General features: G+C 40.8%; 1 protein-coding gene across 2 annotated transcripts in view; it reads left to right on the forward strand.

Annotated features, from left to right (window-relative positions):
• Positions 1-3,073: 3,073 nt before the first annotated feature.
• MDM2 (MDM2 proto-oncogene) overlaps positions 3,074-24,306 on the forward strand; it is a 125,366-nt gene continuing 104,133 nt past the window's right edge. Inside the window, exons 1-6 of one of the 2 annotated variants that reach the window (XM_069229184.1) lie at positions 3,074-3,456; positions 16,182-16,254; positions 16,560-16,634; positions 16,761-16,894; positions 18,546-18,595; positions 24,031-24,095. In XM_069229184.1, coding sequence (XP_069085285.1) covers positions 16,195-16,254; positions 16,560-16,634; positions 16,761-16,894; positions 18,546-18,595; positions 24,031-24,095 — 384 coding nt within the window. In that variant the 5' untranslated portion in view covers positions 3,074-3,456; positions 16,182-16,194. Of the gene's footprint in view, positions 3,457-15,489; positions 15,984-16,181; positions 16,255-16,559; positions 16,635-16,760; positions 16,895-18,545; positions 18,596-24,030; positions 24,096-24,306 lie in introns of those variants that run through there. The other variant, XM_069229185.1, reaches the window with a different exon arrangement.

The following is a 24,306-nucleotide window of genomic DNA, read 5'->3' on the forward strand; positions in this document are numbered from 1 at the left end:
AGACCTTATTAAAAGTATTGAATATGTTGGATGAAAAGGGCCTGACGGCAGAATTTAGTAAATACAAATTTGCTTGTGACCATGTCAATTACTTGGGGCATGTTGTATCTGCTCAGGGAATTAAACCTAAGGAGGAGTTATTGTCTGCAATAAGCAAGGCACCTAATCCTCACAATAAGGATGAGGTTCGTGCTTTTCTAGGTTTAGTAGAATTCTATTCCAAATTTGTTAATAACTTTTCTACGAAAACATATGATTTAAGGCAATTGCTCAAAGTAAGGAACACGTTTTTGTGGACAGAGGCGTGTCAAAATGCTTTTGACATGTTGAAAAATGATATTTGCAAAGCTCCACCTTTGCAAGGCTTTGATCCAAGTCTTAGATGTGTCATTACAACGGATGCTAGTTGCAAGGGAATAGGAGCGGTTCTCACCCAAATTAATAAGGAGGGGTATGAAGACACTATTGCTTTTGCCTCACGTTCATTAACTCCTACTGAAGAGAAGTATTCAGTTATTGAGCGGGAGGCACTTGCATGTGTATGGGCATTGGAACATTTTAGACAGTATGTGTGGGGTACTACAGTCATATTAAGATGTGACCACAAACCACTTGTGAAGGTTTTAACCACAAAGGGGTTGTATAAGGCTTCTCCTAGGCTTGCCAGAATGTCTGTACGATTGTTTGATTACAACTATGTGGTGCAATACTTACCTGGAGTGAAGAATATAGTTGCAGATTTTTTAAGCCGCATGCCTTTTCCATCCAGCGATACGGATGAGTTTCAGAATTCTGATGAAGATAGTAAAGATGACATGTGGGTGGCTATTGTAGAGGAAGGTGTATGCAATGGTATTATGCGAGATGAATGGAATACAGAGCAGAACTTGGATGAGGTGATGAAAGAATTGTGCGTCATGATTACTAAAGGGTGGCATTTAAAGAAAATGGTTAATAAAAATGTGTTACCTTTTTGGGAAGTAAGGGACGAATTAACTATGGAAGATGGTTTATTTCTTAGGAATGGAAAGGTTATACCTCCCATCACCTTAAGGGGGAAAATTCTTGAGATTTGTCACGGAGGCCATCTTGGCATAGGGAAAACTAAGAATAGAGTGAAACATTGGTACTGGTGGCCGGGGATAGATAAGGAGGTAGAAAGAATGGAGAGAGATTGCCATGTTTGTGAAAATGCAGATAAAACACATGTGATGTTGAGACCGCCTTTACATCCCATTCCTTCTCCCAACATGTCATGGGAAAGAGTAGGTATTGATGTGATGGGACCAATTGGTGAAGGTGAAGAGCAAACTTTCCTGTTAGTGCTTGTAGATCACTTTTCCAAGTGGCCAGAGGTAGGTATTGTAAGGAAGGCTGATTTAAACAGTATCATCAAATTTATGGATAACATTTTTGTAAGAGAGGGTTTACCAAAATGTATTGTGTCGGACAATGGGACACAATTCACGTCTTCTGCTTTCCAATATTATGTGGGAAGGAATGGAATAAAACATCATACTACTTCAATTTACCATGCTGCAGGTAATGGTTCTGTAGAAAGATTTAACCGTGTACTTAAAGGAATGATTCAATGGTCTAATTGCAACAATTTAGTTTGGGAAAGAGAATTATGGAAAACCTTGTGGGCCTTTAGGATTACTGCATGTGACAGTACAAATGCCAGTCCGTTTGAACTCATGAGGGGTAGAACTCCCATGTCAAAGGATAATGTTGGTTGGCTCAAAGCTGCTAAAAGAGTAGAATGGTGTCCGGAGGAGGTGAAGACAAATATTGAGAAAGCTCAGGATAAATATAAGAAGTATTATGATGACAGACACAAGTGTAAGGAGGTTAAATTGTGTGTTGGAGATGTTGTGAGAGTCAAGAGCAATAAACACACTGTGAAAGGCCAAAGTAAATTTTCTTCCCCCATGAGAGTAATTGCTGTGTACAATAATTCAGTGTGACTCAATGATGGTAAAGTGTGGCATGTATCTGCTTTGTCACTATGTAAAAGTACTGGAGTCACCTTGGGAACGGAGACTAGTACTCCGAAAAGTCATATGTGGAAAGAATGGTTGGAAGAGAAGAATGAGGGAAGAGAAGAACATGTTCATCAATGTCAATATAGAGAGAATTCAGGGAGTACTGATGATTGTCTTCTTCCATCAAATGATCTGAGGTCATCTAACAGTTCCAGTGACTCTAGTAGATTGGAGGGAACCCATTGTAGGAGTGGTAGGTGGAGTAGATCTGGCAGGAGAATTGTAAAACAAAACAAGTTAAAAGATTATTATTCATGGTAATGTTCTATAGAAACTGTTTATTAGGATGTGTTCGACTGTTTTATTTATAGGTTTATATATGGTTATTGTCATATTGTTTATATATATATATATTGTTTATTTTCATATTGTTTCTTCTGTAAAGAGAGAAGATATGTAGTGTTGGTAAATGCCTACCGTTCTCGAATGCTGTGCGCGGGGAATTCCACATGCGCTGGTATGTGTTGGAGGCATTCGAGAACGGAGGTGGTGACGGTTTTGAACGGCGGACGGAGCAACTGCACGTCTCCCTTTTTTCCATGTACTTGAAGAAATAAAGTAATTTCCAGACTCACTGGGTGTGGAGATTCTTACAGACCTGTAGTTTTGTTTATTCCATTACAAAACAAGGACCACAATTCCCAGAATTCACAGGGGGAAAAAACCTGAGCTGAAGCAGCATATCAGACATGGACCGAAACTTGGCAGCTATGCGCGTTGACCAGTATCATGGCTGAAAAGTTAGAGCATAAAAAGCACTAAGATGCAGTACAGTGCGTGTAATATCACTTTATTTTCTTTCAGCCATTCTGTGCAGCAGTCTTGCTACTGCACAACGTGACTAAAAGGCATTAGCAATGCCGATAATTCTCCCCCAGGAGATATAAAATTGGCTGTGCCAGTGCTTGTTTAAATTGGTCACATAAGGTTCTCTGTCAAGGGAGTCCTAAGCAGAGTAGAAACGAAGACGCCTTGTGAACAGCTCGGCGTGCGGCTGCTTCGGTCTGATCTGCGCGAGGGGCACGGGCGGGGAGAAGCCTACGCAGCGCGCGTGAAGGAGGAGGAGAACCAAGAGAGCCTATGGGCAGCGAATAAACAACCTCCGTGGGATTCAAAGCGCATCAGAATACTGGTTACTAGGAGGAACGGCCGGGCCGGAGCATCGAACTTTCTTGGTGGTTGTGGCGGACTGATGCACACGCCTTTGCGAGGGTGCGCACGCAAGGCCGGGGATTGTGGTGGGGCCTACCAGGAATCCCGGCCACATCTCCCTGCTCCCTTGTCTGCATCCTGCAAAGGCTGTAAGCCCTCCCGACAGCCGTGACCATAGCCTGGGACGACTTTCCTGACTGCTGTTCGCTTCGCATGTTTTTTGTGTTGTGGGCTCCAATCAGACGAAGTTGTATTTAAGGTAAAAAAAAGAAAAAGAAAACGCGGGGCCAAGGTTACACACGTGCCATTCTTAATACGAAACGTCCAAACCTAGGCCTGTGTCTATACTTGCTGTGGTGGGGTTATCGATTGCATTTATTTCCGGTGAAATCGAAACCAGCCTGGAAGTAGAAGTCTTCATTGCTGGACAAACCGAAACCCATTAATAACGTAAGGTTACAGGGAGACCGAAATCCTAACGGCATATCGTAAAATATATCTATTTAAGATCACAAATATAAACAAAATATCTTAACTTGATTTTTAAACTTACTTTAATCTTTCCTAATGTATCCGCTTTTCCAGGTATTCCGTGAGTCCCCATGCATCAGAGCCAGATCCATGGGGATTGAATCATGGTCATTTATTTTCCACGCTGTACCAGGGTTAACTTTCACTATCAAGACACGCTCTAAGCACGCTCAGTCCACCAACTGAGATCCCTTGGCGATGGCTCTTTCAAGTGGAGCCTTCCCAAGAGATGGTCCTCCATATATGTGAACCTTTGATCCATAGCAATAGCCATATGCCACCCCCAGGATTTGGGTGCCGATCAGATGAGACAATTCCCTCCTTAAACACGTCTCCTACTCCTTCGGAAGATATGCTCATTGTGGAAGTTTTCTGCTTTAGTCTTATAACGGACACGCTAGTGAAATATCCACTTATTTTGGCTCACCTTGACTAGAAGAGATGCCCTGAAGTGTACTTGCTGCAATTCTTGCGCAATGTGGTGATTTATTGTCTTTCTTTTTTATCGATTCATTGAAGGCTATAGGTCATAATTTATTGATTATTCTGTAATTGTTGATTATTGCCCGCATATCTGCAGTATGTCAACTAGCCTATGCGAGTAACGACTGGGGCTTTTACTGATTCTGGTACAGGGATGCAACATTTAGCTAGTTAAGCCAGCCTCAAGTCAAATATTGCTCTCTGTTTATGTTTGTTGCACAGTAGTAAACTGCATTGAATTTTATTGATAAATAATCTTTAATTTGGAAAATACATTTCTGAATTTGAGTAGGATTTGGCTTATTGCTTGTAAGTATTGACTCCGTTTTGGTTTTCTAATTCAGCCAGCTGTTCTTGATTACCTATTGAAATGAGCCCACAGTCCACCGCCGGGTCCTTTTGTTATGGATATATGCTTTACAACATTTGCAAAGTTTACTTTTTTTTTATTTCGTGATTTGGAACTCCACATTAAAACAGGACCATACAGAATAGAAAAGCATATAAATCAGAAAATAGTGCCTTATTAGAAAAGTTACAGTAAATCATGTAATCAATATAAATTTAACAAAGTTAACTTGAAAGCAGAACATTTTATTGGGGGGGGCGATGGTATACACTCAGAGCCTATACTGATATTTTTGCATTAAATTTCAAAAAGAGAGGCTTTAACCACGTTCTATGTTGTAGCAACAGAGCTAGACAAATATAACGTGTTTTAAATCTTGAATAATCCACTTGACAAAGGCCATATACTTTCGAAGTGCTGTACCATTTTGAGGTTAAAATATTTAATGGAAACCTGTCCCATCTTTGTAAAGTGCAAAAGCGCCTCATCCCATGAGGCAGATTCCAGTCTAAAGGGGGTTGAGTTTTTTTATCACAGCGGTATTAGTAAAAACTTCATATTTTCTCTTTTGTTTACATAGGCTTAAGTCCAGATGATCACTTTTGTTGGTAGAGGCATGCTTTAAGCACATTTTCAGCTGAACAGGTGATAAAGAATATATTGCACTTAAATCAAGCTCTAAATACGCTAAAGCAAACTTAACATTTCTCCCGCTGACCCTCCCCCACCCCCCAAAAAAAAATCTCTCTCATTGTAATAAAAATCTCATTATATATAAAATGCCTTCTCACTTTGAGTCGGACAGTAGGCCCATCTGATAACCCCAGCTAAACATTGAACAAATGCGCTCTTGACCCCCAACCTCTAGCTTTAAAGCAGCAATTGATGTTAAGGTATTACAAGAGGTCAGACGTCTTAACATTTGCCCTTTGGTTTTATCCAAGAACCCTCAGACTGCTGTATCTGTTAGCTCTATTGCATATAGCAGTGAGGCAGGGGCGTTGGCCTGATAGACTGGCAGAAGCTGAGTAAAGTGTAACCTACCCACTGCCTTGTAGAAAGCACCTAGTCTGCTTGCATGAGCTAGGGCCTTCGCCACACTACTAGAGATATGCTCTGAATCACGGAGGGAGCTGGACATACTATTCCGTAGAAAATGGTAAGATTTAACTCGTTCTAACTTCTGAGAGCCCAAATAACACAAAATTTCTTTTTGCATATCTTTTACCCCCCAAAACATAATACTTGGGATTTAGAGGTGTTAATTTTCAAATAGTGTCAATCGGCGTAACATTGGAGGGACGCAAGATGATTATTTAAACTTCTCGGGTCAGGTCAAGAATTACAATATTGTATGCATAAAGTGGGCATATTAAAGGGCACCCTCCAATACTAGGCACAACATCATGGCTCTTGATTAGTCAATAAGAAGATCATGGATGTGTAGCGAGAACAGTAAAGGAGCTGATCAACATCCCTGCTTCAAATTGGTGTTTGTGGGGAATTCTGCTGATGTGCCTCAATCCCCCTCCTATCAGAAGTTTACACTAGGTTGAGGAGTGCAGTGCTTCAATCAAATGCAGCAGATTAATTGGCATGCCAAGCTTAGTTAGCTTCTTCCACAGGGTAGGGCGTTCCACCTTCTCAAGGGCTTTGGAGAAGTCTATGAAGGCTGCATAAACTGATGCACCCCTAATTGTTATGTATTGTTCATTTATTAGCTGCACTATTATCAAGTGTACTATGACTTTTTCCAAAACCAGTTTGTTCCAATGGAATGATCATACTGCTGTCTACCCAGGACTTAAGGTGTTCTAATGGGTTCTAGTAAAAACCTTGTCAACTGCATCCAGCAGGGTGGTTTAGCAGTAGTTAACCAGAAAACTTCTATCGCCTTTTTTATACCAAGGGGTAATAACACTACTGATCCATTTTTTTTTGGGGGGGGGGGGGGGGGGCTCTTGCCTGATAACTGAAATTGGAATCTCATAACCTCTCCAAACACCCTCCTTGATAGGGGCGGATGGGAGACTTTTCTAACACAGCAGTCTGCAATAATTGACTAATATTTACAAGAATTTCTCAAACAGGCTGCTTCTTTCAAGTCAGTCCACATATGATCACCGTTCTGTTTTCTTAAACCTGACTTCAGCTGCATCCTTCTTCTCTTTAATAATATCGCCACTATGCCCCTTTTCTTAGAAAATGAGATAAAATGTAACCAGATTAATCTGTCAATTTCCTTATTAAGAAGTAGCATTAAGGGACACTTTACTTCATGAGGGTGCTTAGAATGCAACTGATGATTGGTCTTTATAATCCACCCCATAAAGCCAGAAAGAGTTAAGGAAATCATGAATTCAAAGTAGCCATCTCTAGACATTTTTACAGTTTTGTAAAAATAAATTAACAATTTTGGAATAAAACTGGACTCGGGACTTAAACATTTTGGGGGGGATGAGCTACTTGGTACCAGAGCAATACCTTTGCTTTGAACCATTTTTACATTTTCAATATCTGCAAAGCAAGACAATGAAGGAGCGATTCGTATTTACATCAGAGTCAGATAATGCAACAAAATCTAGCCTTACAGTGTCCACTTGGACACTTATAATTGATATACACGTCCTAGTACGCTTACTACGAGTTTGAAATTCTTTGGACACCGAATTTGGCAGCACAATACAGCTTTGGGATTTAATTTCGAAGGTGCCAATTCTGGGAAGTATTGCTCGACCAATAAAGATTGTGGATCTCTATTTTCTTGCGCCTTGGGCGGGCCAATGGTCCCCTTTGTGGCTGAGGCTCCGTGTTCACCAACTTCCTGGAGCCGGATCTTCCTTGGATTTCTTGTTGATATTCTCTATTTGTTCTTCTTCAAAGACTGCCTTTTTCTTTTCCCCTTATCTTTGGCAGAAAATGTATCAGTGGAAACTGCAGGCCTTACTGTAGACCGGTCCGAGGATCTAAAGATGGAAGAAGGTTCCACCTCATTACCCGGGGCTTTAGCCAGATACAGACACAGTGCGGTTTGGCGGATCTAAGGAAAAGAGCTTTTTCAATGAACATACAGGACTTTCTGGTTTCCCCAACTTCTTAACATCAGCTGTTTCCAGTAATGCTAGAGGCTTGCCCATTTGAGTTCCCTGGATACATGGAAGTTGAACACTTCCTTATGCACACTATTTTTGGCGGCCTCAGGAGTTAGACGAATGCTAAAGAGACCCAACTTTCTGCAAGCCTCGATTGTAGCAGATTGAATATGCTCCACCACTCATCCTTGGAGCCCATCAACACGTTCAGTTTTATCAATAAAATGCTGTGTAAATGGTTAGAACTATTTACTTCTTTTTTTATTCTAATTTTTTTTCTGTTGTTGTAAATAATGCAAGAATAGAAGCCAAGATTCTTTTCATACACTCGAAAGATTCAGAAATTAACACATATTGGCCGGGAAAATCCCAGGACAAATTTCCAGGTATTTCAAATTCAGGTGTTACAGATGTGTAAGGTACTAATGATTTATCTGATGGGGTACTACTGAAAAGCCTTCAAACGGAAGCCTGCAAAGGGACCGCTGGAGCTTTAGGGACTCCACAAGCCACAGAGTCCCTTGAATTAACATTAACATCGATGTAAGGTAAAACCCTCAGTAATAGGGGTACTTAGGCCCTTATGAATGGGGGACACACCGTTTTGATTTTCTACAGCAGGAGATAATTTCTCAGTTAGCAAGACATGATTAGAAGCTGGTTCAGCTTCCACAAAACCTCTTGGGCTTACCACATTGGCTACTGTGGTTGAATGGGGCTCCTCCTGCTTATCCTTTAGAAAAAAGGAATAAATGGTGTTAGCGCTGTTTGCCAGCATCAGACCATGCCCCTTGTTTCTAAGAGGATTTGATCTAGTCTTTTTGCAGGCTTTTGAAACATTTTGTCTGCCAGAACAGAGCCTCTGCGATGTTATCCTGATGTCTCCAAGCCAGCAACGTTACAAAGGGCAGGCCTCGGTGTCAGATCACTATAAAGCTAGTTAAAACACAGATTGCAAGAGGCCTCAGCTTGAAGGATTTCCTCAATAGGATTGGCAGACTTAGATGAAACTTTGAGGTTTGCAGCTCTGAGCAGGGTGCACAACAGCAAGTCAAGCAAGCCTCACCCAACCCTGGCTGGGCAGCTGGAATCACACTAAAAGAGGGCTACAGACAGCCCCCTATGCTCCGCTGAGCCTTCAGGAGTCTCCACTTTTGTTTAAATACTATTCAGTAGTGATTGAAGAGAAATCGCTAAGGGTGCATTAGTGGCAGAAGTGACAATCAAGCCAGTAGTATTGTGCTAAAGTGCAGTTTATTTCTTGGCCTACTTCTTTAAATTGTGAATTCATGAAAGCCGTAAATCTGCACTAATGCAAGTGCATATACAAATGGGTGAACTTTTGTGACATTATTATTATTATTATTATTATTATTATTATTATTTTTAAAAGAATTCTGTCCATAACTAGGTCTTGAGTTAACCAAGACCTTTTGTCTTAATTAAAAGTCTGACTTTCTCTATAGACTTGCGTCACTTCAAGTGACAGCATTCTGCTCTTTCACAAGGACCATATTGGCACACAAAGTGGTTTGGTTCAGTACCTGGGACTACTGCGGGCAATGAGTGCTTTTTAAGAACAAACAATACTACACATTTTTGTCAGTGTTTGTTACAATGGTGAGGGCCTGGCAGCTCCCACAACAATATAACGTTTTACAAAACCATGTCAAAACAAGACATGCATTGACAGAACCAAAAGGCTGACCACCAATGTTGATGACCTTTTGACTTTGCCAGTGATTGTTTATTTTCATGTTTCCTATAATAATCATCTTGTTGAAGCGTGGTTGTACTGGTTTTTCCATTTATGTATATTTTTTAGGAATACTAGCATGCATCAACACATTTTAGTAGATGCTTCAAAGAGATGGTACCTACAAATTCACAGTAGCAAAAGTTTTTGTTCCTAGTTGCGTTTATTTGTCAACGTTTAGTTTGAAAGCAAAGACTTAGTCTTGTTTTTAAACTTCTCCAAATATTGTAATCTAATCGGAGAGCATTCTGAGTGCATTATATGTAGCTTCATATAGTTAAACTGTTGGTGTGTGTGAGTATACATTTTTATACTGAGACTACTGTAAGCAGGGCAGTCCAAGGTTAGAAAATGTTGTTAGGTCGCTCACCCTAATCATAAAGGTTTTGCATTAATGAACCATAAGTAACTGTTTGGACACCATTAACATATGGACACAAATATTACCTTGACCGCAGATAATGCCCTGTCTGACCCCTAATGCGGTACTGTAAACTGTCAGCCAAAGTGTTAATACTGCAAGGGGTTGGGCCCACTTGTCCCAAGGACAAAATAAACATGAAAACTTATCCTTGAACCCAAACAATATGTCCTGGGAGTCGGGCATATAGGAGTGCCACACCCCTGTTGGTTGGTGTTGTTTACTACTGATGTCCTAGGGCTGTGTTTTACTGTACAAAAAAGTTTTGCCCTTTGAATGTTTAACTCTCAAAAGTTAGTGAGTTGTGGTCCAGGGCTTACTTATGTGGGTGGTAGGGGGTTTGGAACTCAGATACTCCATGACAGCTGTTCTTAAGGGTTTGATATCTGTGGACTCCTAAGCAGATAATCCCGGCATTAGCAATGTCTTAGATTTAACACAAAACAATGCACACATTACAGAAACAAGCATGCATCAGATAAATTATGATATTTTAATTAACAAATATAGAACTTTTATATTTTACTGGGAGGACTATAGGGTTTCAAATTTTGGTTCTATTTCTAAAAGATGAAGCAATGTACGGAACTCTAGCATATGACTGTCATTTTTGCTGTAATTTCACTGCATTCACAAATCCTACTGACTTAAGTTTTAGCCTTAAATTTTGATTATTTTTGTAGACCGAGCAATTTTGAAAAAATTTGGTAATATTTTTTTTAAACAGCTGTGGAACCTCTGATTAGGTATTAGGGACCAAGGTATAGAACCACTGCTTCATGACAAAAGAAATCCACTTAAACTGTGAATGTCTAGTCACAGCTATGTCTTAGACAAACAGTTGGAATTATTATTATTTTTTTAAATTTTATTTTATTTTTTACATGTAGAACAGTTAAAACAGTGATATCCACAAACTGAGCCTGATTACAAGTGGGTCGGTTGTGACCCATGTATATAGCCCTGTTCACGTATGGGTCAGTCATAATTAAAAGTTTGGCTGGATCTAATGCATCCATTAATTTTCAGATGTTAAATACCTCAATTGTCATTACACTTCGACAAGTCAAACCTGCTGAAATTTAACCATGGGAAATCGTGCGGTATTTACTGCATCACGTTGATTTTAGTGCATTAAACACCAAATTTGCATGTTACTCGCCACACACTCGTGTGCAGACTATCTAAGGCCCTGATTACGAATTTAGGTGTTATTTATCGGGTGAGATAAATAATGTACCTTGTGGTATCATTGTTTATCAGGTGTGATAAATAACACCTAATGTCATAATCGGGCCTTGGATAGTCTGCACAATTTATGGGGCAAGGTATATTCCCACTGGGGCAGGGTAATAAAATAACCTGGTGTCCTATGACCAATGTTAGTCAATGGCAAGTGTCCTGGTTGCTCGCCATAAACGTTGAGCTCTTCTCATTCCTGCAATCTTTATTTCAGACAGAATGAACAATATATTAAGTTGGCAATAGCATGTCTGTCCCAGTTTGTCAGTCTTGTGTGTGTGATGTTGGACAAGTCAGTGGGCTCGAGCTCCAGTAAATATAGTTTGAAAAACCAGGTAAGCCCAAACACCCACCACCCAGACAATGTTCCATCCAGTGTGATGATTCACTTTACCACTAGTCATACTTCCTAGTCTTGGTGCCTAGCTGACAGGGCCAACCGGGGTACAGTAGTTTGTATTCTCGCTGAGAGCTAAATATGGCAAATAGATCTTTTGGTTTGAAGTCAGTTTAGTAGGATTTGTGGCTGAAGCGAACTAGCACACACAAATGCATAGCAAAAGTGGCTAGTTGTGCTCCAGATCTGTAGTTGGTAAGGGAGTCCCCAGACCTGGGGTCACCCACTGAAACCCGTGACTACTGTCAAACTAAAACTTCCCATAACAATAAATCTGAAACAGTAAGACCTAGAGTCAAAATTTGATGTGTTGTATAATTGGGGCAAGTTGTCACATCCAGTGAGGTAGCACTGTGCACATAATTGTGTTTTTGTCCGTGGATAGCGCTGTTGGAAGTAACTTATTTGCAGGAGTTTGAAATGTAATGTGATCTGTTGTGTATTTATGGACATATTTCATGAGCAGTGCTGATAGTGACCCTGGGAGGAGGAAAGGGTTTTGATGCTGGGTTTCATGCTGCCAGTAGAGTGTGGACTTTTCAGGGGCACAGTGGAGGTTCCAGTGGGTTTTGATTGAGAGCACAAGGTTAAATAAAAATTATAGAAGAACCCAAACCAGTTAGGTCCGCTCACATCAGAGGATGAAGTGGAATCTTGCAGTACTATGACCATGAGTGTTAATAGGTTTTATAGAAAGGGACTCATGGGCATTTGAGATTTACAGGAAAATCATAGGTTTTTTTTTTTTGGGGGGGGATGGGGGGGTGGGGGGGGTTTCGGGAACCATACAGAGTGAGTGAATAAAATTAAACAGGAGCTTGCGTGCACAGTCACTGAGCATTGATCAATATACCCTGAAGAGAATCCAGTGCATTCGGGGTGCTGAATGCCCACCTGCTTTGGGCACAGCTGGATCAGAAGTGGGGAGAGATGAGACTACACAGATCTCGAACATTGTTTCATCTCACTCAGAAAGACATAAGAGCATGTGAGGCTGGGCTGAGAAAGACATAAGAGCATATGAGAGGTTGAGTTTTAGATTTGGTGAGGTTGAGGTGCATCCACGGGACTTTACTGAAGTTCTGGTTAACGGTGGTTTCTGAGATTTACTGAGCCTCACTTGTTTGAGGCCCACTAATTGAACTATAGAAAAATATCCAGTGGTTCCTTAAAATTGGTCGAAACCCCCCTTCTTGTATTTTTATCTTAGTAGTTCTTTCGCCTTAGATTGTAATTTGGAATTGAAACGGTGGGTATTTTGTCTGCATCTTAAATCATTGGCAGATCCTTGAACTGGTGACTAAGCCATTCATAATCACACGCAGATAATCGTGTAAAGTGCTTATTCATTCGTTTGCAATTGCTTTGCTTGGACAGGCAAACTCTTAAGGGATCTCCCTGTGCTTTAATATTTTTATTGGGCCCTACACATTTTGATACACTAAATCAGCAATTGTAAACTGGCAATTGAATACAGAAGAAAATCTAGCAGATTTATTTTTTCACAGCAAAAAGTTTTCCATTATTTTCTTTAAAAATACATACAATTAGAAGTTTTTCTGATGTTTCCCCATTTCTTGAAAAATAAGTGTACCGTCCTCTGTCCGGTCACTATTGGGATGGGTGTGCCTGGGTTGATGCTCTTAACTGTGGCTTGATATCTGTATATGTAGTTACTGGGATAGGTGGCATGTCTTGGCCAATAAAGCGGAGATGCGTCTATTTCTCACATCTGGGTTATTGTTAACGGTGCTATGCATTGCTCACTTACTGCCACCCAAGAGTCCAGTGGATCACTGCTTCGAACAACTGTTCTTAACCTTTGGCCTTATTTCTACGGGATGACATGGGACCAAGGAGTGCCCCTGGAATCTACCAGCTGTGCCTCAAAGCAGGCTAATATTAACCTGTCCAGCCATACAGGGAGCGTGTGTCCATTTTCCTTTGGAGACCATCCCAGCCTTGCACACTCACAAAGAAATAATTTTATACACAACAGCCCCATCGCCCCCTTTGTAGAGGAGCCGGGCCGAAGCCCAAAACCTACCATCTGTCTGACTTGGCAGTTCGTTAGGTTGTCACACTAGATTGGTGGTACATTCTCAGCCACTGCCATGCAGGTGCACAACCAATCCCCTGCACCCCGCAGCATCCCTGTCATCTATACTCATTAGAGGCCTCTCCCTCACAGCAATGTTGGAAATTAGTGATGACCCTTCCTCCTTTTCGACAAACTAGCTGTGGCAATCCCTGGGAAGCCTAGTCCACAGCCTTGATGCCAAGAATCCGTTCATCCTCTCACTCTTGGAACTATAGAGTCTCACGCAGTGACGGTTCCTTATCAGGGCCTTCAGGGCGCAGCCCTACCTCCTGTGAAGAGCCACTTATTGCCCCTTGTTTCTGCTGCTAATGATGTAACTGTGCAGTGTGCATGAAAACAAAAGTTTAATTAACACTACCAGTGTGTAGATCGGTGCTCTCTCGTCTCCAGGGTCTTGATGACGGGGCTGAGGCATGATCCACCTACAGATTTTTATTTTTTATTTTATTTTTTAAACGCCCAGCACTATGTAGGTGAAGTGGATGTCTGGACTGTGCATGTGAGGGGCTTAGTTCTAACATTTGTCTCACACAGGCACAGTTAACTTTATTCAGCAGTCACACTGAGCACGCCTCGGGCAGCACAGTATATTTGTTAAAATGTGCCTTCGAGATGGCAGCCATGGCATATTCGAGCTAAGTGTGTGCACTGGGGCAAGCAAACCATGATAAAATGCTGACTATAACATACTTTAGACAATTTTTGACATACACCCGTGTTATAGAGGCAATATCAATGTCAAAATTCTGGCACTGTAATATCGTATGTAATTCTTGGCGCAAGGGAGTACATATGACAAAATGGTCCCATTGGTACAATGGAGGCAATTCTTAGCATAGGAGGATCTCTCAAGGCAAACTTTTCGGCTAAACTCTTGGCAAGTATTATGCCCCATCACTTTCAGTGATAACCAACCACCACTGGAGTAATGTTTTCTACTGCGATTATACGTGCTAATTGTATTTCTCCTAGTAATCTACAGTGTACTAGAATATATTCGAATAAGGTTATCTTTTGTAGTCTCACCCACCAAGTTGGTAATGTTTAATAATGTAAAGATGCAGTTGCACCCTGTTCCTTGTGGGCCCGTGCCTTAAGGATCGTGGGATTCTTCCATGCGTGTCCTCGGTGCGGGGCCCACTGCATACCTTAAAGAGTTCGCCAATCGTTCCTGAATAGTATACTTTTTCCGTTGAGAAGTTTTGTCGAAGGCAACTACATCATCCGGTAGAAAACTTGCAACAAGTCGGATAATCGGGGAAGGGGCAATTGTGAAGGCAACGCAGAGTATTCAGACGGACAGCAGAAACTTTTTGATTGACATAAGGGGTGCCAATCTGCCCGACACCGTTCAGAAACTGAATTCGGAGCTGGGCTTGATTCATGCTGCCAGTGAGCGGGGCAGCAGGCCGGGCAAAGATACCAGTCTGAGCTGGGTCGTACGTTGACAGGCAGTATGTGGACACTTGCCTGGGTCAGTGGTTGTAAGTATGGTCCGGCTCTGGGCCAGTGGTCCCGCGGTTGCAATGAGCAGCGGCAGCAGGAGGGTGGTCTGAAATTAGCCTTGCATTGACCAGAGCCAGCAGCTTGAGGCACTTGGTGCTAGGTTGGTGGTGTGTGACAGCAGACTGTATTAATCTGGTTCCTGTGGTGGTGGGTTGGGGTAGCAGGCGTCAGTGTGTAGTGAGGGAAGGACTAGTAGTCTATAGATGCTGTGAGTATTGTGTTGGCATGTTGCCAGTCTAGACCATTGGACTCTGTGCAAGGACGACATGTCGGGCTAGTAGGTGCCAATGAATTTGAGCATCACGCTGATGCACGGGGCTCCGGGAAGGAGAATAGTGTGTTTAGGTAGGAGTCAGAGTTGGGTGACAAGGCAGGGGTTTGTGGCGGAGGGGGTAACGCGGAGAGCAGGTTGGAGCCGAGATGTCGGACGGCAGTAAGCATGAACAGCGTGTTGTTGTGCTTGTCATTTTGCAGGAGCAGCAGTCTTTGGTTCAGTGTGGCATTGGCGAAGCTCACCTGGCTACGGCTTTTGCAAGCCAGCCTGTCAGTGAGGCAGAATGCAGTTTGTTTACTGAAGGGACGACCGAATGGGTGCCAGAGTGTGAGGAGGTTGATTCCCAGATGGAAGAGTGAAGGGTGAATCCGGCAGTGCCCGGGGACGCGCGGGCACGGTGCAGAGTGAAGAAGCGCCTCGGCAGCGCAGTGTAGTGCTGCGGTGGCGGTTCTGAGTCAGGCGGCTCCCAGTGAGTCACCGCCCCTCCGCCGGTCATGCTCAGACATGTCTGCTGCTCTCCCGCTGGGTCTAGCCCTGACTTGTCCCGCGCTCTGTACTTAAAGCGGCTGCGCGTCATTCTCGCAGCACTCTAAACACTGCAGCACTTTATCCACTGCTCCCTTATTTATTTTAGGTAAAGACGGGGTCCCCGTTCGTCTTCAGCCACAGCCTGCTGCAGGTGCCATGGCAGTGCGAGAGAACATGTCGCTGCCGCTCGCTGACTGCCCTCTCCACTGCTCAGCTTCTGACAGCAGCCGCTGTGCGCCGACTCCATCTTTTCCCATTGTGTTTATGGTTGAAAACATTTTGTACATTTTTTATTTTATTGTAGGCAACGGTGCAAAATGTCTTCAGCCGCAGACTCCATAAGCACGTCTATCCTGGCATCTGAGCACGAGGCACTGGTAAGGTCCCGTTTTAAAACTTTTTATTTTAAATACATGACGTTTGTGTGATATTTGATTTGTTGTCAGATGAATCTTCACATCTATAATAGTTTACTTAGCTGCAGATCCCGCACTGTCAACTAGTTAGGGCCAGCAGTCTTCATTTAAAGAGCTGTGATTGTCCATGCTGTCGTGTATTTCTCTGTGGTCCGGTTGCCTCTGTGCTTGTGCCAATCCAATGGATCTCTGGAAATCGAGTTGTGGCTAGCGTTGGTAGCGTGTGTGGTTTATTGGGTTGCTAACCTCTGTAAATTTCTGTGCAGGTTAAACCCAAACCCCTTCTCCTGAAATTACTAAAGTTTGCAGGAGCGCAAAATGACACATTTACAATGAAGGAGGTAGGTTGCATTTGCTTTTTATCATGGCGCACTGAATGTACATTGATGACACCTGTTGCCTTATTGTGCACTCACCACTATACCTGGCTTTCTCTCAAGCGTTGACGCGTTGCGCTTGTATTTCAGGTTATTTACTATCTTGGTCAGTACATTATGGCCAAACAGCTGTACGATGAGAGACAGCAGCATATTGTCCACTGCTCTAATGATCTGCTCGGAGAACTTTTTGGAGTACAGAACTTTTCTGTAAAAGAACCTAGGTAATGATATATGGGGTGGGAACATTTCTGTGACTACGTGCAAGACATCCTAATGTACTGAAATTCTGTCGTATTTTGTGATGTTTTTCTGCTAAGAATGTTAATGTTATTATTTAGTATACAGTTTTTATCAACTGGCCTGTCTTAATGCTGTAGCAATGCGTTAACTCTTGGTCATATGGGACACAGTGATTTGCCACATTCAGGCTAGTGCCTTTTACAGTTGTTCTGTTCACTGGGGTTGTGAAATTTGTATTTTATTTTTTATAAAAATACCTTTGGAACTGGTCTTTGCTGCGTCCCCACCCAACCATCACCACAGAAGAACTACAAAAAAATGATAGTTAAACGTAACAGCAGATTACTCAGTTGGGGTTACTTTATACATTCCACTATCTTTATAGTGTAACAGTATCAACGTAGCGGCTCTTTCGATCTCAGTCTGAACTGCTGTACCGCTTCCTGGCAGGTGTTGTAGCATGTCACACCACCCTTGTGCTGTTTATATCCACTTTCAACGTTTTTTTTTTTTTTTTCGTATTACTACAGTTCGTGTAATTCTAGATTTTCCATTTCGCTTTTCACGGATATTCCACTAATTTAAGGCGTTATTCACTTTTTTTTACCGCTTATTTTTAATTATCTTTAGAACAATTCAAACTGTAGTTACAGTCTTGTATTTAAAGTCGCAGTACCGGCTTGTATTTTTATTTACCGAAAGATACTTTTAAACGTTTTACAGTGTTCTCTTGAGCAAAGACCATAAGTCAAGAGTTCTTCTTTTTGCTCAACAATTTCATTTAATATCCTTCACTGTTCTATGTTGAATCTTGATGCCTTTAGTCGAGTGTACATACTACGGAGAAAAAAAATAGAATAGCTTTAATGTTAACGGCGAGGAAAAAAGTGAGTTAAACACATTCTGAACTTAATTTTTAGTGTATGCCTTTCTAGAAAAAAAAATCCATAATGTAAAATCGGAATTAATGTAGTTTAGTGGAGAGACTATTCGTTTTGCTTAGAAAGTGTGGCAATCTAAAATAAACGGCTGGTAATTCTTTTTACAAGTAATAATCCTAGGTTATTACATGTCAAAGCACAGTAAGGCCGTTTTTGAGTCTTAGTTCATAGATATGGGTGCTTTTGAAGCTATTATAATGCACATTTCAACTTGGTTATTATTTCACATAATAACTATTTGAGATTAACAGTTAGCTTTTTTTTTCCTTTTCTATTTTGATGGATGTGGGTAATTGTTTTAGTATAATTTAATTGCAATGGTGTGTGTGTGTGTGTGTATATATATATATATATATATATATATATATATATATTTTTTCTTTTCTGTCGTGAGCGTTGCTTTTGTCGGGGAAAGTTATCATCTTCGCAGTGGTGTAGTTTGCGGATGCATATATAAAGGTTCCCACCAACCGTTTCTGTAATTTCCAAGTCAATTATTTTATCTTCTCAAGACGTTTTTGCTGCAGAGACAGATTTGTTGATTCGCAGAAAATTGCAGCGAATCTTTGTGATATATGAATTCATGTCAAAGACCTTTCAATGTGTGTTCACATTCCTCTTTTCTCGTAATCTCCATCACTGTTATAACGCTGTGTAACACTTTTTTTTTTTTTTTTTTTAAATCGTCTAGGAGATTGTATGCAATGATTTCTAAAAACTTAATAACAGTCAGCCAACAAGGTAAGCACTCTCAGAGATGTGATGGCTTAGTAGCCGTCTTGCTTAAAAGTGTTTTGAAATGCTCCATGTGTGGGTAGTAGGTACTAGTTGACAACTTGGTTTTGCGTGTTGTAGAGATTAAAACAGTTATGGATCTGTGGCCAGAAAGGGGTTGGCGTTTATTTCGGGGTTGGCGTTTATTTAGTCATCATTGGGTAACGTGAAATGCCTTTCTCTCCAAAATCTCTGCTGGATGAGTATCCATTATAAACTGAAAAAGTATCCACCCCCTCTAATGATTCCCCAGAACTGAAATGTTTCTTTTTGTGCACCCCTTGACAATCTTCTGCTGCAGTGAGGCTGTTGCGTGCAGATATAGTGAGTGTCGGTAGCTGCCCTGTGCAGACGTTGGGTGTTTCTTGCAATATGTGTATGCCCTACCTTATCCTAAACTCCCTTTCTATTGAAAGAAAAACAGCCGTATGCTCAAGCAACTGTTAGATTTCCATCCTTTTCTGAATAATGAAAGGAGAGCTATTTATATCTACGCGCTTGCTCTCCTGTCTTTCTCTCTCTTATTTTGGTGTTTACTGTTGCATGAAGTAGTACTCCGTCTATTCCTCTCCCTTGGCAATAATTTACCCAGGTCTTTCAGTGGTTTATCATAACAAAAAATGTCAGTTATCCTGAAATGCACCATGAATGGATAATTAGCTGTGTGCATACCCAGGAGCATAACAAGTTAACATTTTGCTAATCAAGCTTTGGGAAAGCCAGTTGATCTGGCGATGGCAGTCAATTTATACCATATATATATATATATTTATTTTTATAAAACGTTGTGGGAGCTGCTTGGCTGAGCCAATCTTGAAGAAAAAAAAAAAAAAAAAAAAAGCAAAAGTTAGGGTTGAAATCGCACATAATAGTCATAGTAATCTATAGCACGGAATGGAACTACTTAATGTGTGAATGCACTCCTGGTGAAATAACCAAATGCTGTTACTCACAGTGAAGTTAGCCAGTAAGTAAGTGCGCTAACCCATTGTCCTATTCTGTAGTGTGGAGAAGAAAACTGTGAATGACAGAAGCAGACCGCTGGAAGAAGTGGATGGGCTGAAAGCTCCTAGAAGTAGATTATGTATAATTTTATTAAAATCAAAAGGCCTTGTCTAACAACAAACCTAAAAAAGCTCTCAATTTTCCCTGTTGATGAACTGGTATCAAGGAGAATATTGCATTATTTTGCATGCCTGTCAGCCTGGTAAATCAAAATTTCCCTTCAGTTTTTTTTTTTTTTTTTCTTATTTTTTTTGAGTGTGCATTTAGTAACCTAGAGATTCCTGTTAATAGAATCTGCCCTTTAATTCTTGCTTCTTTAATCGGAGTGGTGGTGATGCTGCTAAAGAATTTCTGTGCAATACTAGGGTCCTAATTAATCTGTAATACAGTGTCTTGCACTTTACACCTCTTCAAAGCTGGAAAAAAGTCAGAAGTTTATGTTGAGCATCAAGCTTGCAACATGAGATAGTTTTAGTTATTGCTTAGATAAACCTGAAATAGTTAGTTATTTATTTATTTTGGGTGTTTTCATATATTCATGTGTGGAACTTCTCTCAGGCATCGTAAGACTTGTTCTCACTGTCACTACCAGGCAATATTTTTATTTACATGGTGTCACCAAGCTTGGCTTTTTTTATTCAGGAAGGTGTGTGTGTGTGTGTGTGTGTGTGTGTGTGTGTATGTGTGTGTGTATATATATATATATATATATATATAAACATTTTTCTTAATTCTCCCCCCCCCCCACAATAAAACTCCCACGACCGTCACACCACAAATATAGAGACCGTGTATAAGCACAACAGTATACAACTGGGGAAGAGTCACATGTCGATGGCACGGCAAATACTCTCAATAGTCTTCCCTGCTGCTAAACAGCAGCTCTGGTCTTTTAAAATTTAGAATGTTGCAACATGGGGTGATTCATTCACCAAACTGATGTCAGTAGATTTTTAGAATTATTTTTACAAAATACATTTCTTTCATAAAATACTTTGCAGCATCTCGCTTGGGGTCTGAGAGACAGATTGGGAGGGGGAGGTCTAATTACTTGGGGAAAAAGAAATTCCTTTAAGAGGAAATGGAGGAAGGCCATTGCTTGTTAGGTCTGTAGCAAGATGGAATTCTAGATCCCGAGCTCAAATCAACCATTACTTGTATGGTCTTATCCATGCCCCTGTTTGCTCATACCTTGGTGTACATCGCTCTTGATTCACCAAAATGCTTAAGGTATTGGAAGTGAGCTCACACATGTTCCTCTGGATGGCATTGCATGGTTGCCCTCTTCTTGTCCTCACTGTAGACCCTTTGCAGCCTCCTGTTTGTTGCTGAAAGGTTTTAAGGTTAGGTAGAGGAAACTGCAGAAAGTAAGCCTTGCTATTAGAGCCATGTTTACTTTGTCTTCCTTATGCTGCCTTCATTACTTCTTAGACCAGGGGTAGCAAGCACAGTGCCAGTGATAACAAAGGACAAGCCAGGGGTAACAGCTACTACGTCTCTATCTGTATTTGACATCCATGGTAGCAATGCCACTGAAATGAGAGTTGTGTAGTTCAGAAAATTTGCTACTTTTACTTATCAATAAGGATGGTGTGTTGGAGGTCATAGCCTTCAAAATGAAGCAACAGACCTTGATGATGACTTAGCTATGCAGAGTGAGCTAATGGTTTTCCTTGAGTGTGGGTGGTGATCCTTTTAAATTTTTGCAGCGTCCACGCACATGGGAGATGGTTGCCAGTGGAGTCAGGTGGAAGGTTTGGTCACATGTTTAGCAACTCTTCAACATTTTCAAGCACAATTCTTGTTTTAATGAAAGGTTGTCATTCTGTTCGATTTGTGGTGTCCCAACAGCCACACGTTGTTCCTGATTGTGCAATAGTTACTAGCTTGGGTACTGCACTTTCCTGTCCAGCCTTGAAAAATCATAAAATTGTTACTGGACCTGCTGGTCGAATAACTTGAATAATCTACTCGACCGGACTATAATGTACTTGACCTGTAAACGGGTCTCTTGTTGTGTGATCCTAGGAAAATATTTTTATTTTACAGAGTTACCTTTTCCTTCATTCTCACATGAGGGCACCTTCAAAAAAGTTAGTTCCGCATTTCTGCTATACAAAAAAAACTCTGTGTGGTTAAAAAGATTGTAGATAATGGAGTAAGACAACGCAGCACAAGCCTCTGCGTTGCCCTACTTTGCGTCGGGGAGGCATTTCCATGGGTATTGCATGGGTGTTCGCAGCGCCCATGGATTTTGACGCATTCCCAGATTTACAAGGTTTTGTAAACCTGGAAATGCGTCAAAACCCTATGCTACACCAGGGGTGGCGTAGAATTGATGCAACAGGGAGAAATATCTTTATCTTTATTTCTCCCTGTTTTTTCCTCTTACTGTGTGTGCTGCATTTTGCCCTACTACCTTCTTTCTGAGCGTTTTCTTGCATTGGATGAGTGATAAATCTATGTAGTGTTTTAATAACCTGTAAAAACGGAGTTTCAGGAAACATATTTATCATTGCACATCACCGAGTAAAGTGTTTTTGTTTTCATCCTATTAAAATATTTGTTTCCACATCACTCAAGCACAAAAAATGGTCGTTCATAGCTACTGACATGTATTTTGAAATGCTTGTACAGTGGACTTATTTAAATGCTGTGTAAATAGCTCGACCTGATAAAAGAACACTTGTCTGGAGTGTGGTTTATTTTTATTTTTTTAGCCCGGTCTGTGATGTGGTTTCGTAGGCCTGGCACTGCACTGAAGGCCTATATGGGCTTAATAAGTGTTCTTATAAACACTCGAAGTTGATGTGTCCTAACAATTTATTTGTTTATGTACATATGTTTGTGATGATTTACAATGAATAATCATGTCAATGATTTAATATATCTGTGTCCATATTGCTATGGTTCCCAGTGAATCATGAGCATGAGGGTTTTCTTTTGTGATTGATTAAAATTCTTCCTATACTACCTAACTTAGAATCATAGATCCTTGTTCTAAATGCTTCATAGCGATGCATTACTGTCTCAGAATTTCTTATTAAGCTTTGCAGAATTTGAGTGAGCTGTTGCAAAACAGATCTTTAGTTGGATATTTTTTTCTCTAGAAGTCATTTCGGCTTGATCAGCACTCGTTCTGATTTCAGGGAGTTCAGGTTAAAGTAGCTGAACATTGAATTTTGCTTACATTATAAAGACCGTTTTTGATGTGGTCGGTGCCATTGACGTATAAGACCTGATAGCTGCATACTGACTGTGTTGATGTTAACCTAGAGTATTCCCAAATAGTTAATATTGTCAACTAATTTAACCAGTAAGCAGAGAAATTCTACGGGCAGGAGTCAGGTCATGAATATGTACATCAGATCATTCATATGTCCTCTCATATTAAGCTTTCCTCTGGGCAAGTTTGTCACCATTAACCATGTATGAAGTATAGTACTGCAGGACAGTGTCATAAAAACTTGTTTTTGTAGGGTGTTGAGCGGACATGGTAATCATAGTCAGATACTGCTTCGTCTAAGGACTGTTAATGATCTCTAGGGAATCTATGGCTACCTGGATGGTTGCGAGCTAGGTGATTCACTGTGACCTGAAAAAGGATATGCTTGTATCTATTACAGTAGTTCACTTATTTTGGACCAAAGTTTGAAAAATTGAAGACATTGATTTAGGTATGGATATTTGTTTTGAGATGACTTTTCATGCAGAAACCTATATTTATCTTGAACTAGATTTTCCATTCAAGGCTATGTATATATCACCTTTGTATCATGGAGCACCCCTTCCAAACAGAAACTGAAGACAAATTGGCAAATTGAATGGGCAGCCACCATAGGGGGGGGGGGATAGATTTATGGCTGGAGGGAGTGTTTGTGCTTGGTGTGGAAGTATTTGCAGAACAGATTTGCAAACGTCCAAATGATGCTGTATTTAGTCTCTTGACAGCCTACCCAGGTGCTGCAGTTCTCTTCGTGTTTCGTACATATTTAAATGTTTTGGGAAGTCTAATCAGTAGTACCTACTTAGATAACTGATGTGCTGTATTCATGTTTTTGTTGCTGTTGGATTAGTTTAGGTAGGTTGAGAAGGGTTGTCTGTTTAATGACACATTTTTGGTTCGTGCTGTTGAGTCCAGTTCCTCCTAAATGGGGAAAGTTACAGATCAGAACAGTGTGTGTGTTTGCAGTGCTTGATGTATGCGCTTAATAGCGAGAAGAACCACTGCTGATGCGCTACTTTTTACATTTGGCAGCAAATGGTCATTTACAGTAATTCTTTATTAACAAATCTATCTTTAATAATTTCCGGTATTGCTCTTTGGAGCTCTACGAGTTATTTTTTCAGTTCTTCTAAATTCTATTGTTCACATCATTTTTTTAAAAATGTTTTAGAATCTCCTGTCGTGTGCTCCTCTGTGAAAGACTCCAGTTTACTGGAAAGCGAGTCAGTTGTGAAGGTGAGCATATGCTGTATATGTAATTGTAAGAGATACCTTCCCTCTGTAAATCCTGAGTTGATGGCGCTGGGTTTTCCCTCACAAACAATTTAATATTGAATGAGTTGTATCTTTAAACTTTTTTGTATTCCTACTTTATTGTCCTGAAGAGAACCCCACTGTGATGTACCACTTATATGTTTCTCCAGCGGGTCGAAATGTCGATATGTCC

This window comes from Pleurodeles waltl, chromosome 4_1, assembly GCF_031143425.1.
Source record: "Pleurodeles waltl isolate 20211129_DDA chromosome 4_1, aPleWal1.hap1.20221129, whole genome shotgun sequence".
Lineage (NCBI taxonomy): Eukaryota > Metazoa > Chordata > Amphibia > Caudata > Salamandridae > Pleurodeles > Pleurodeles waltl.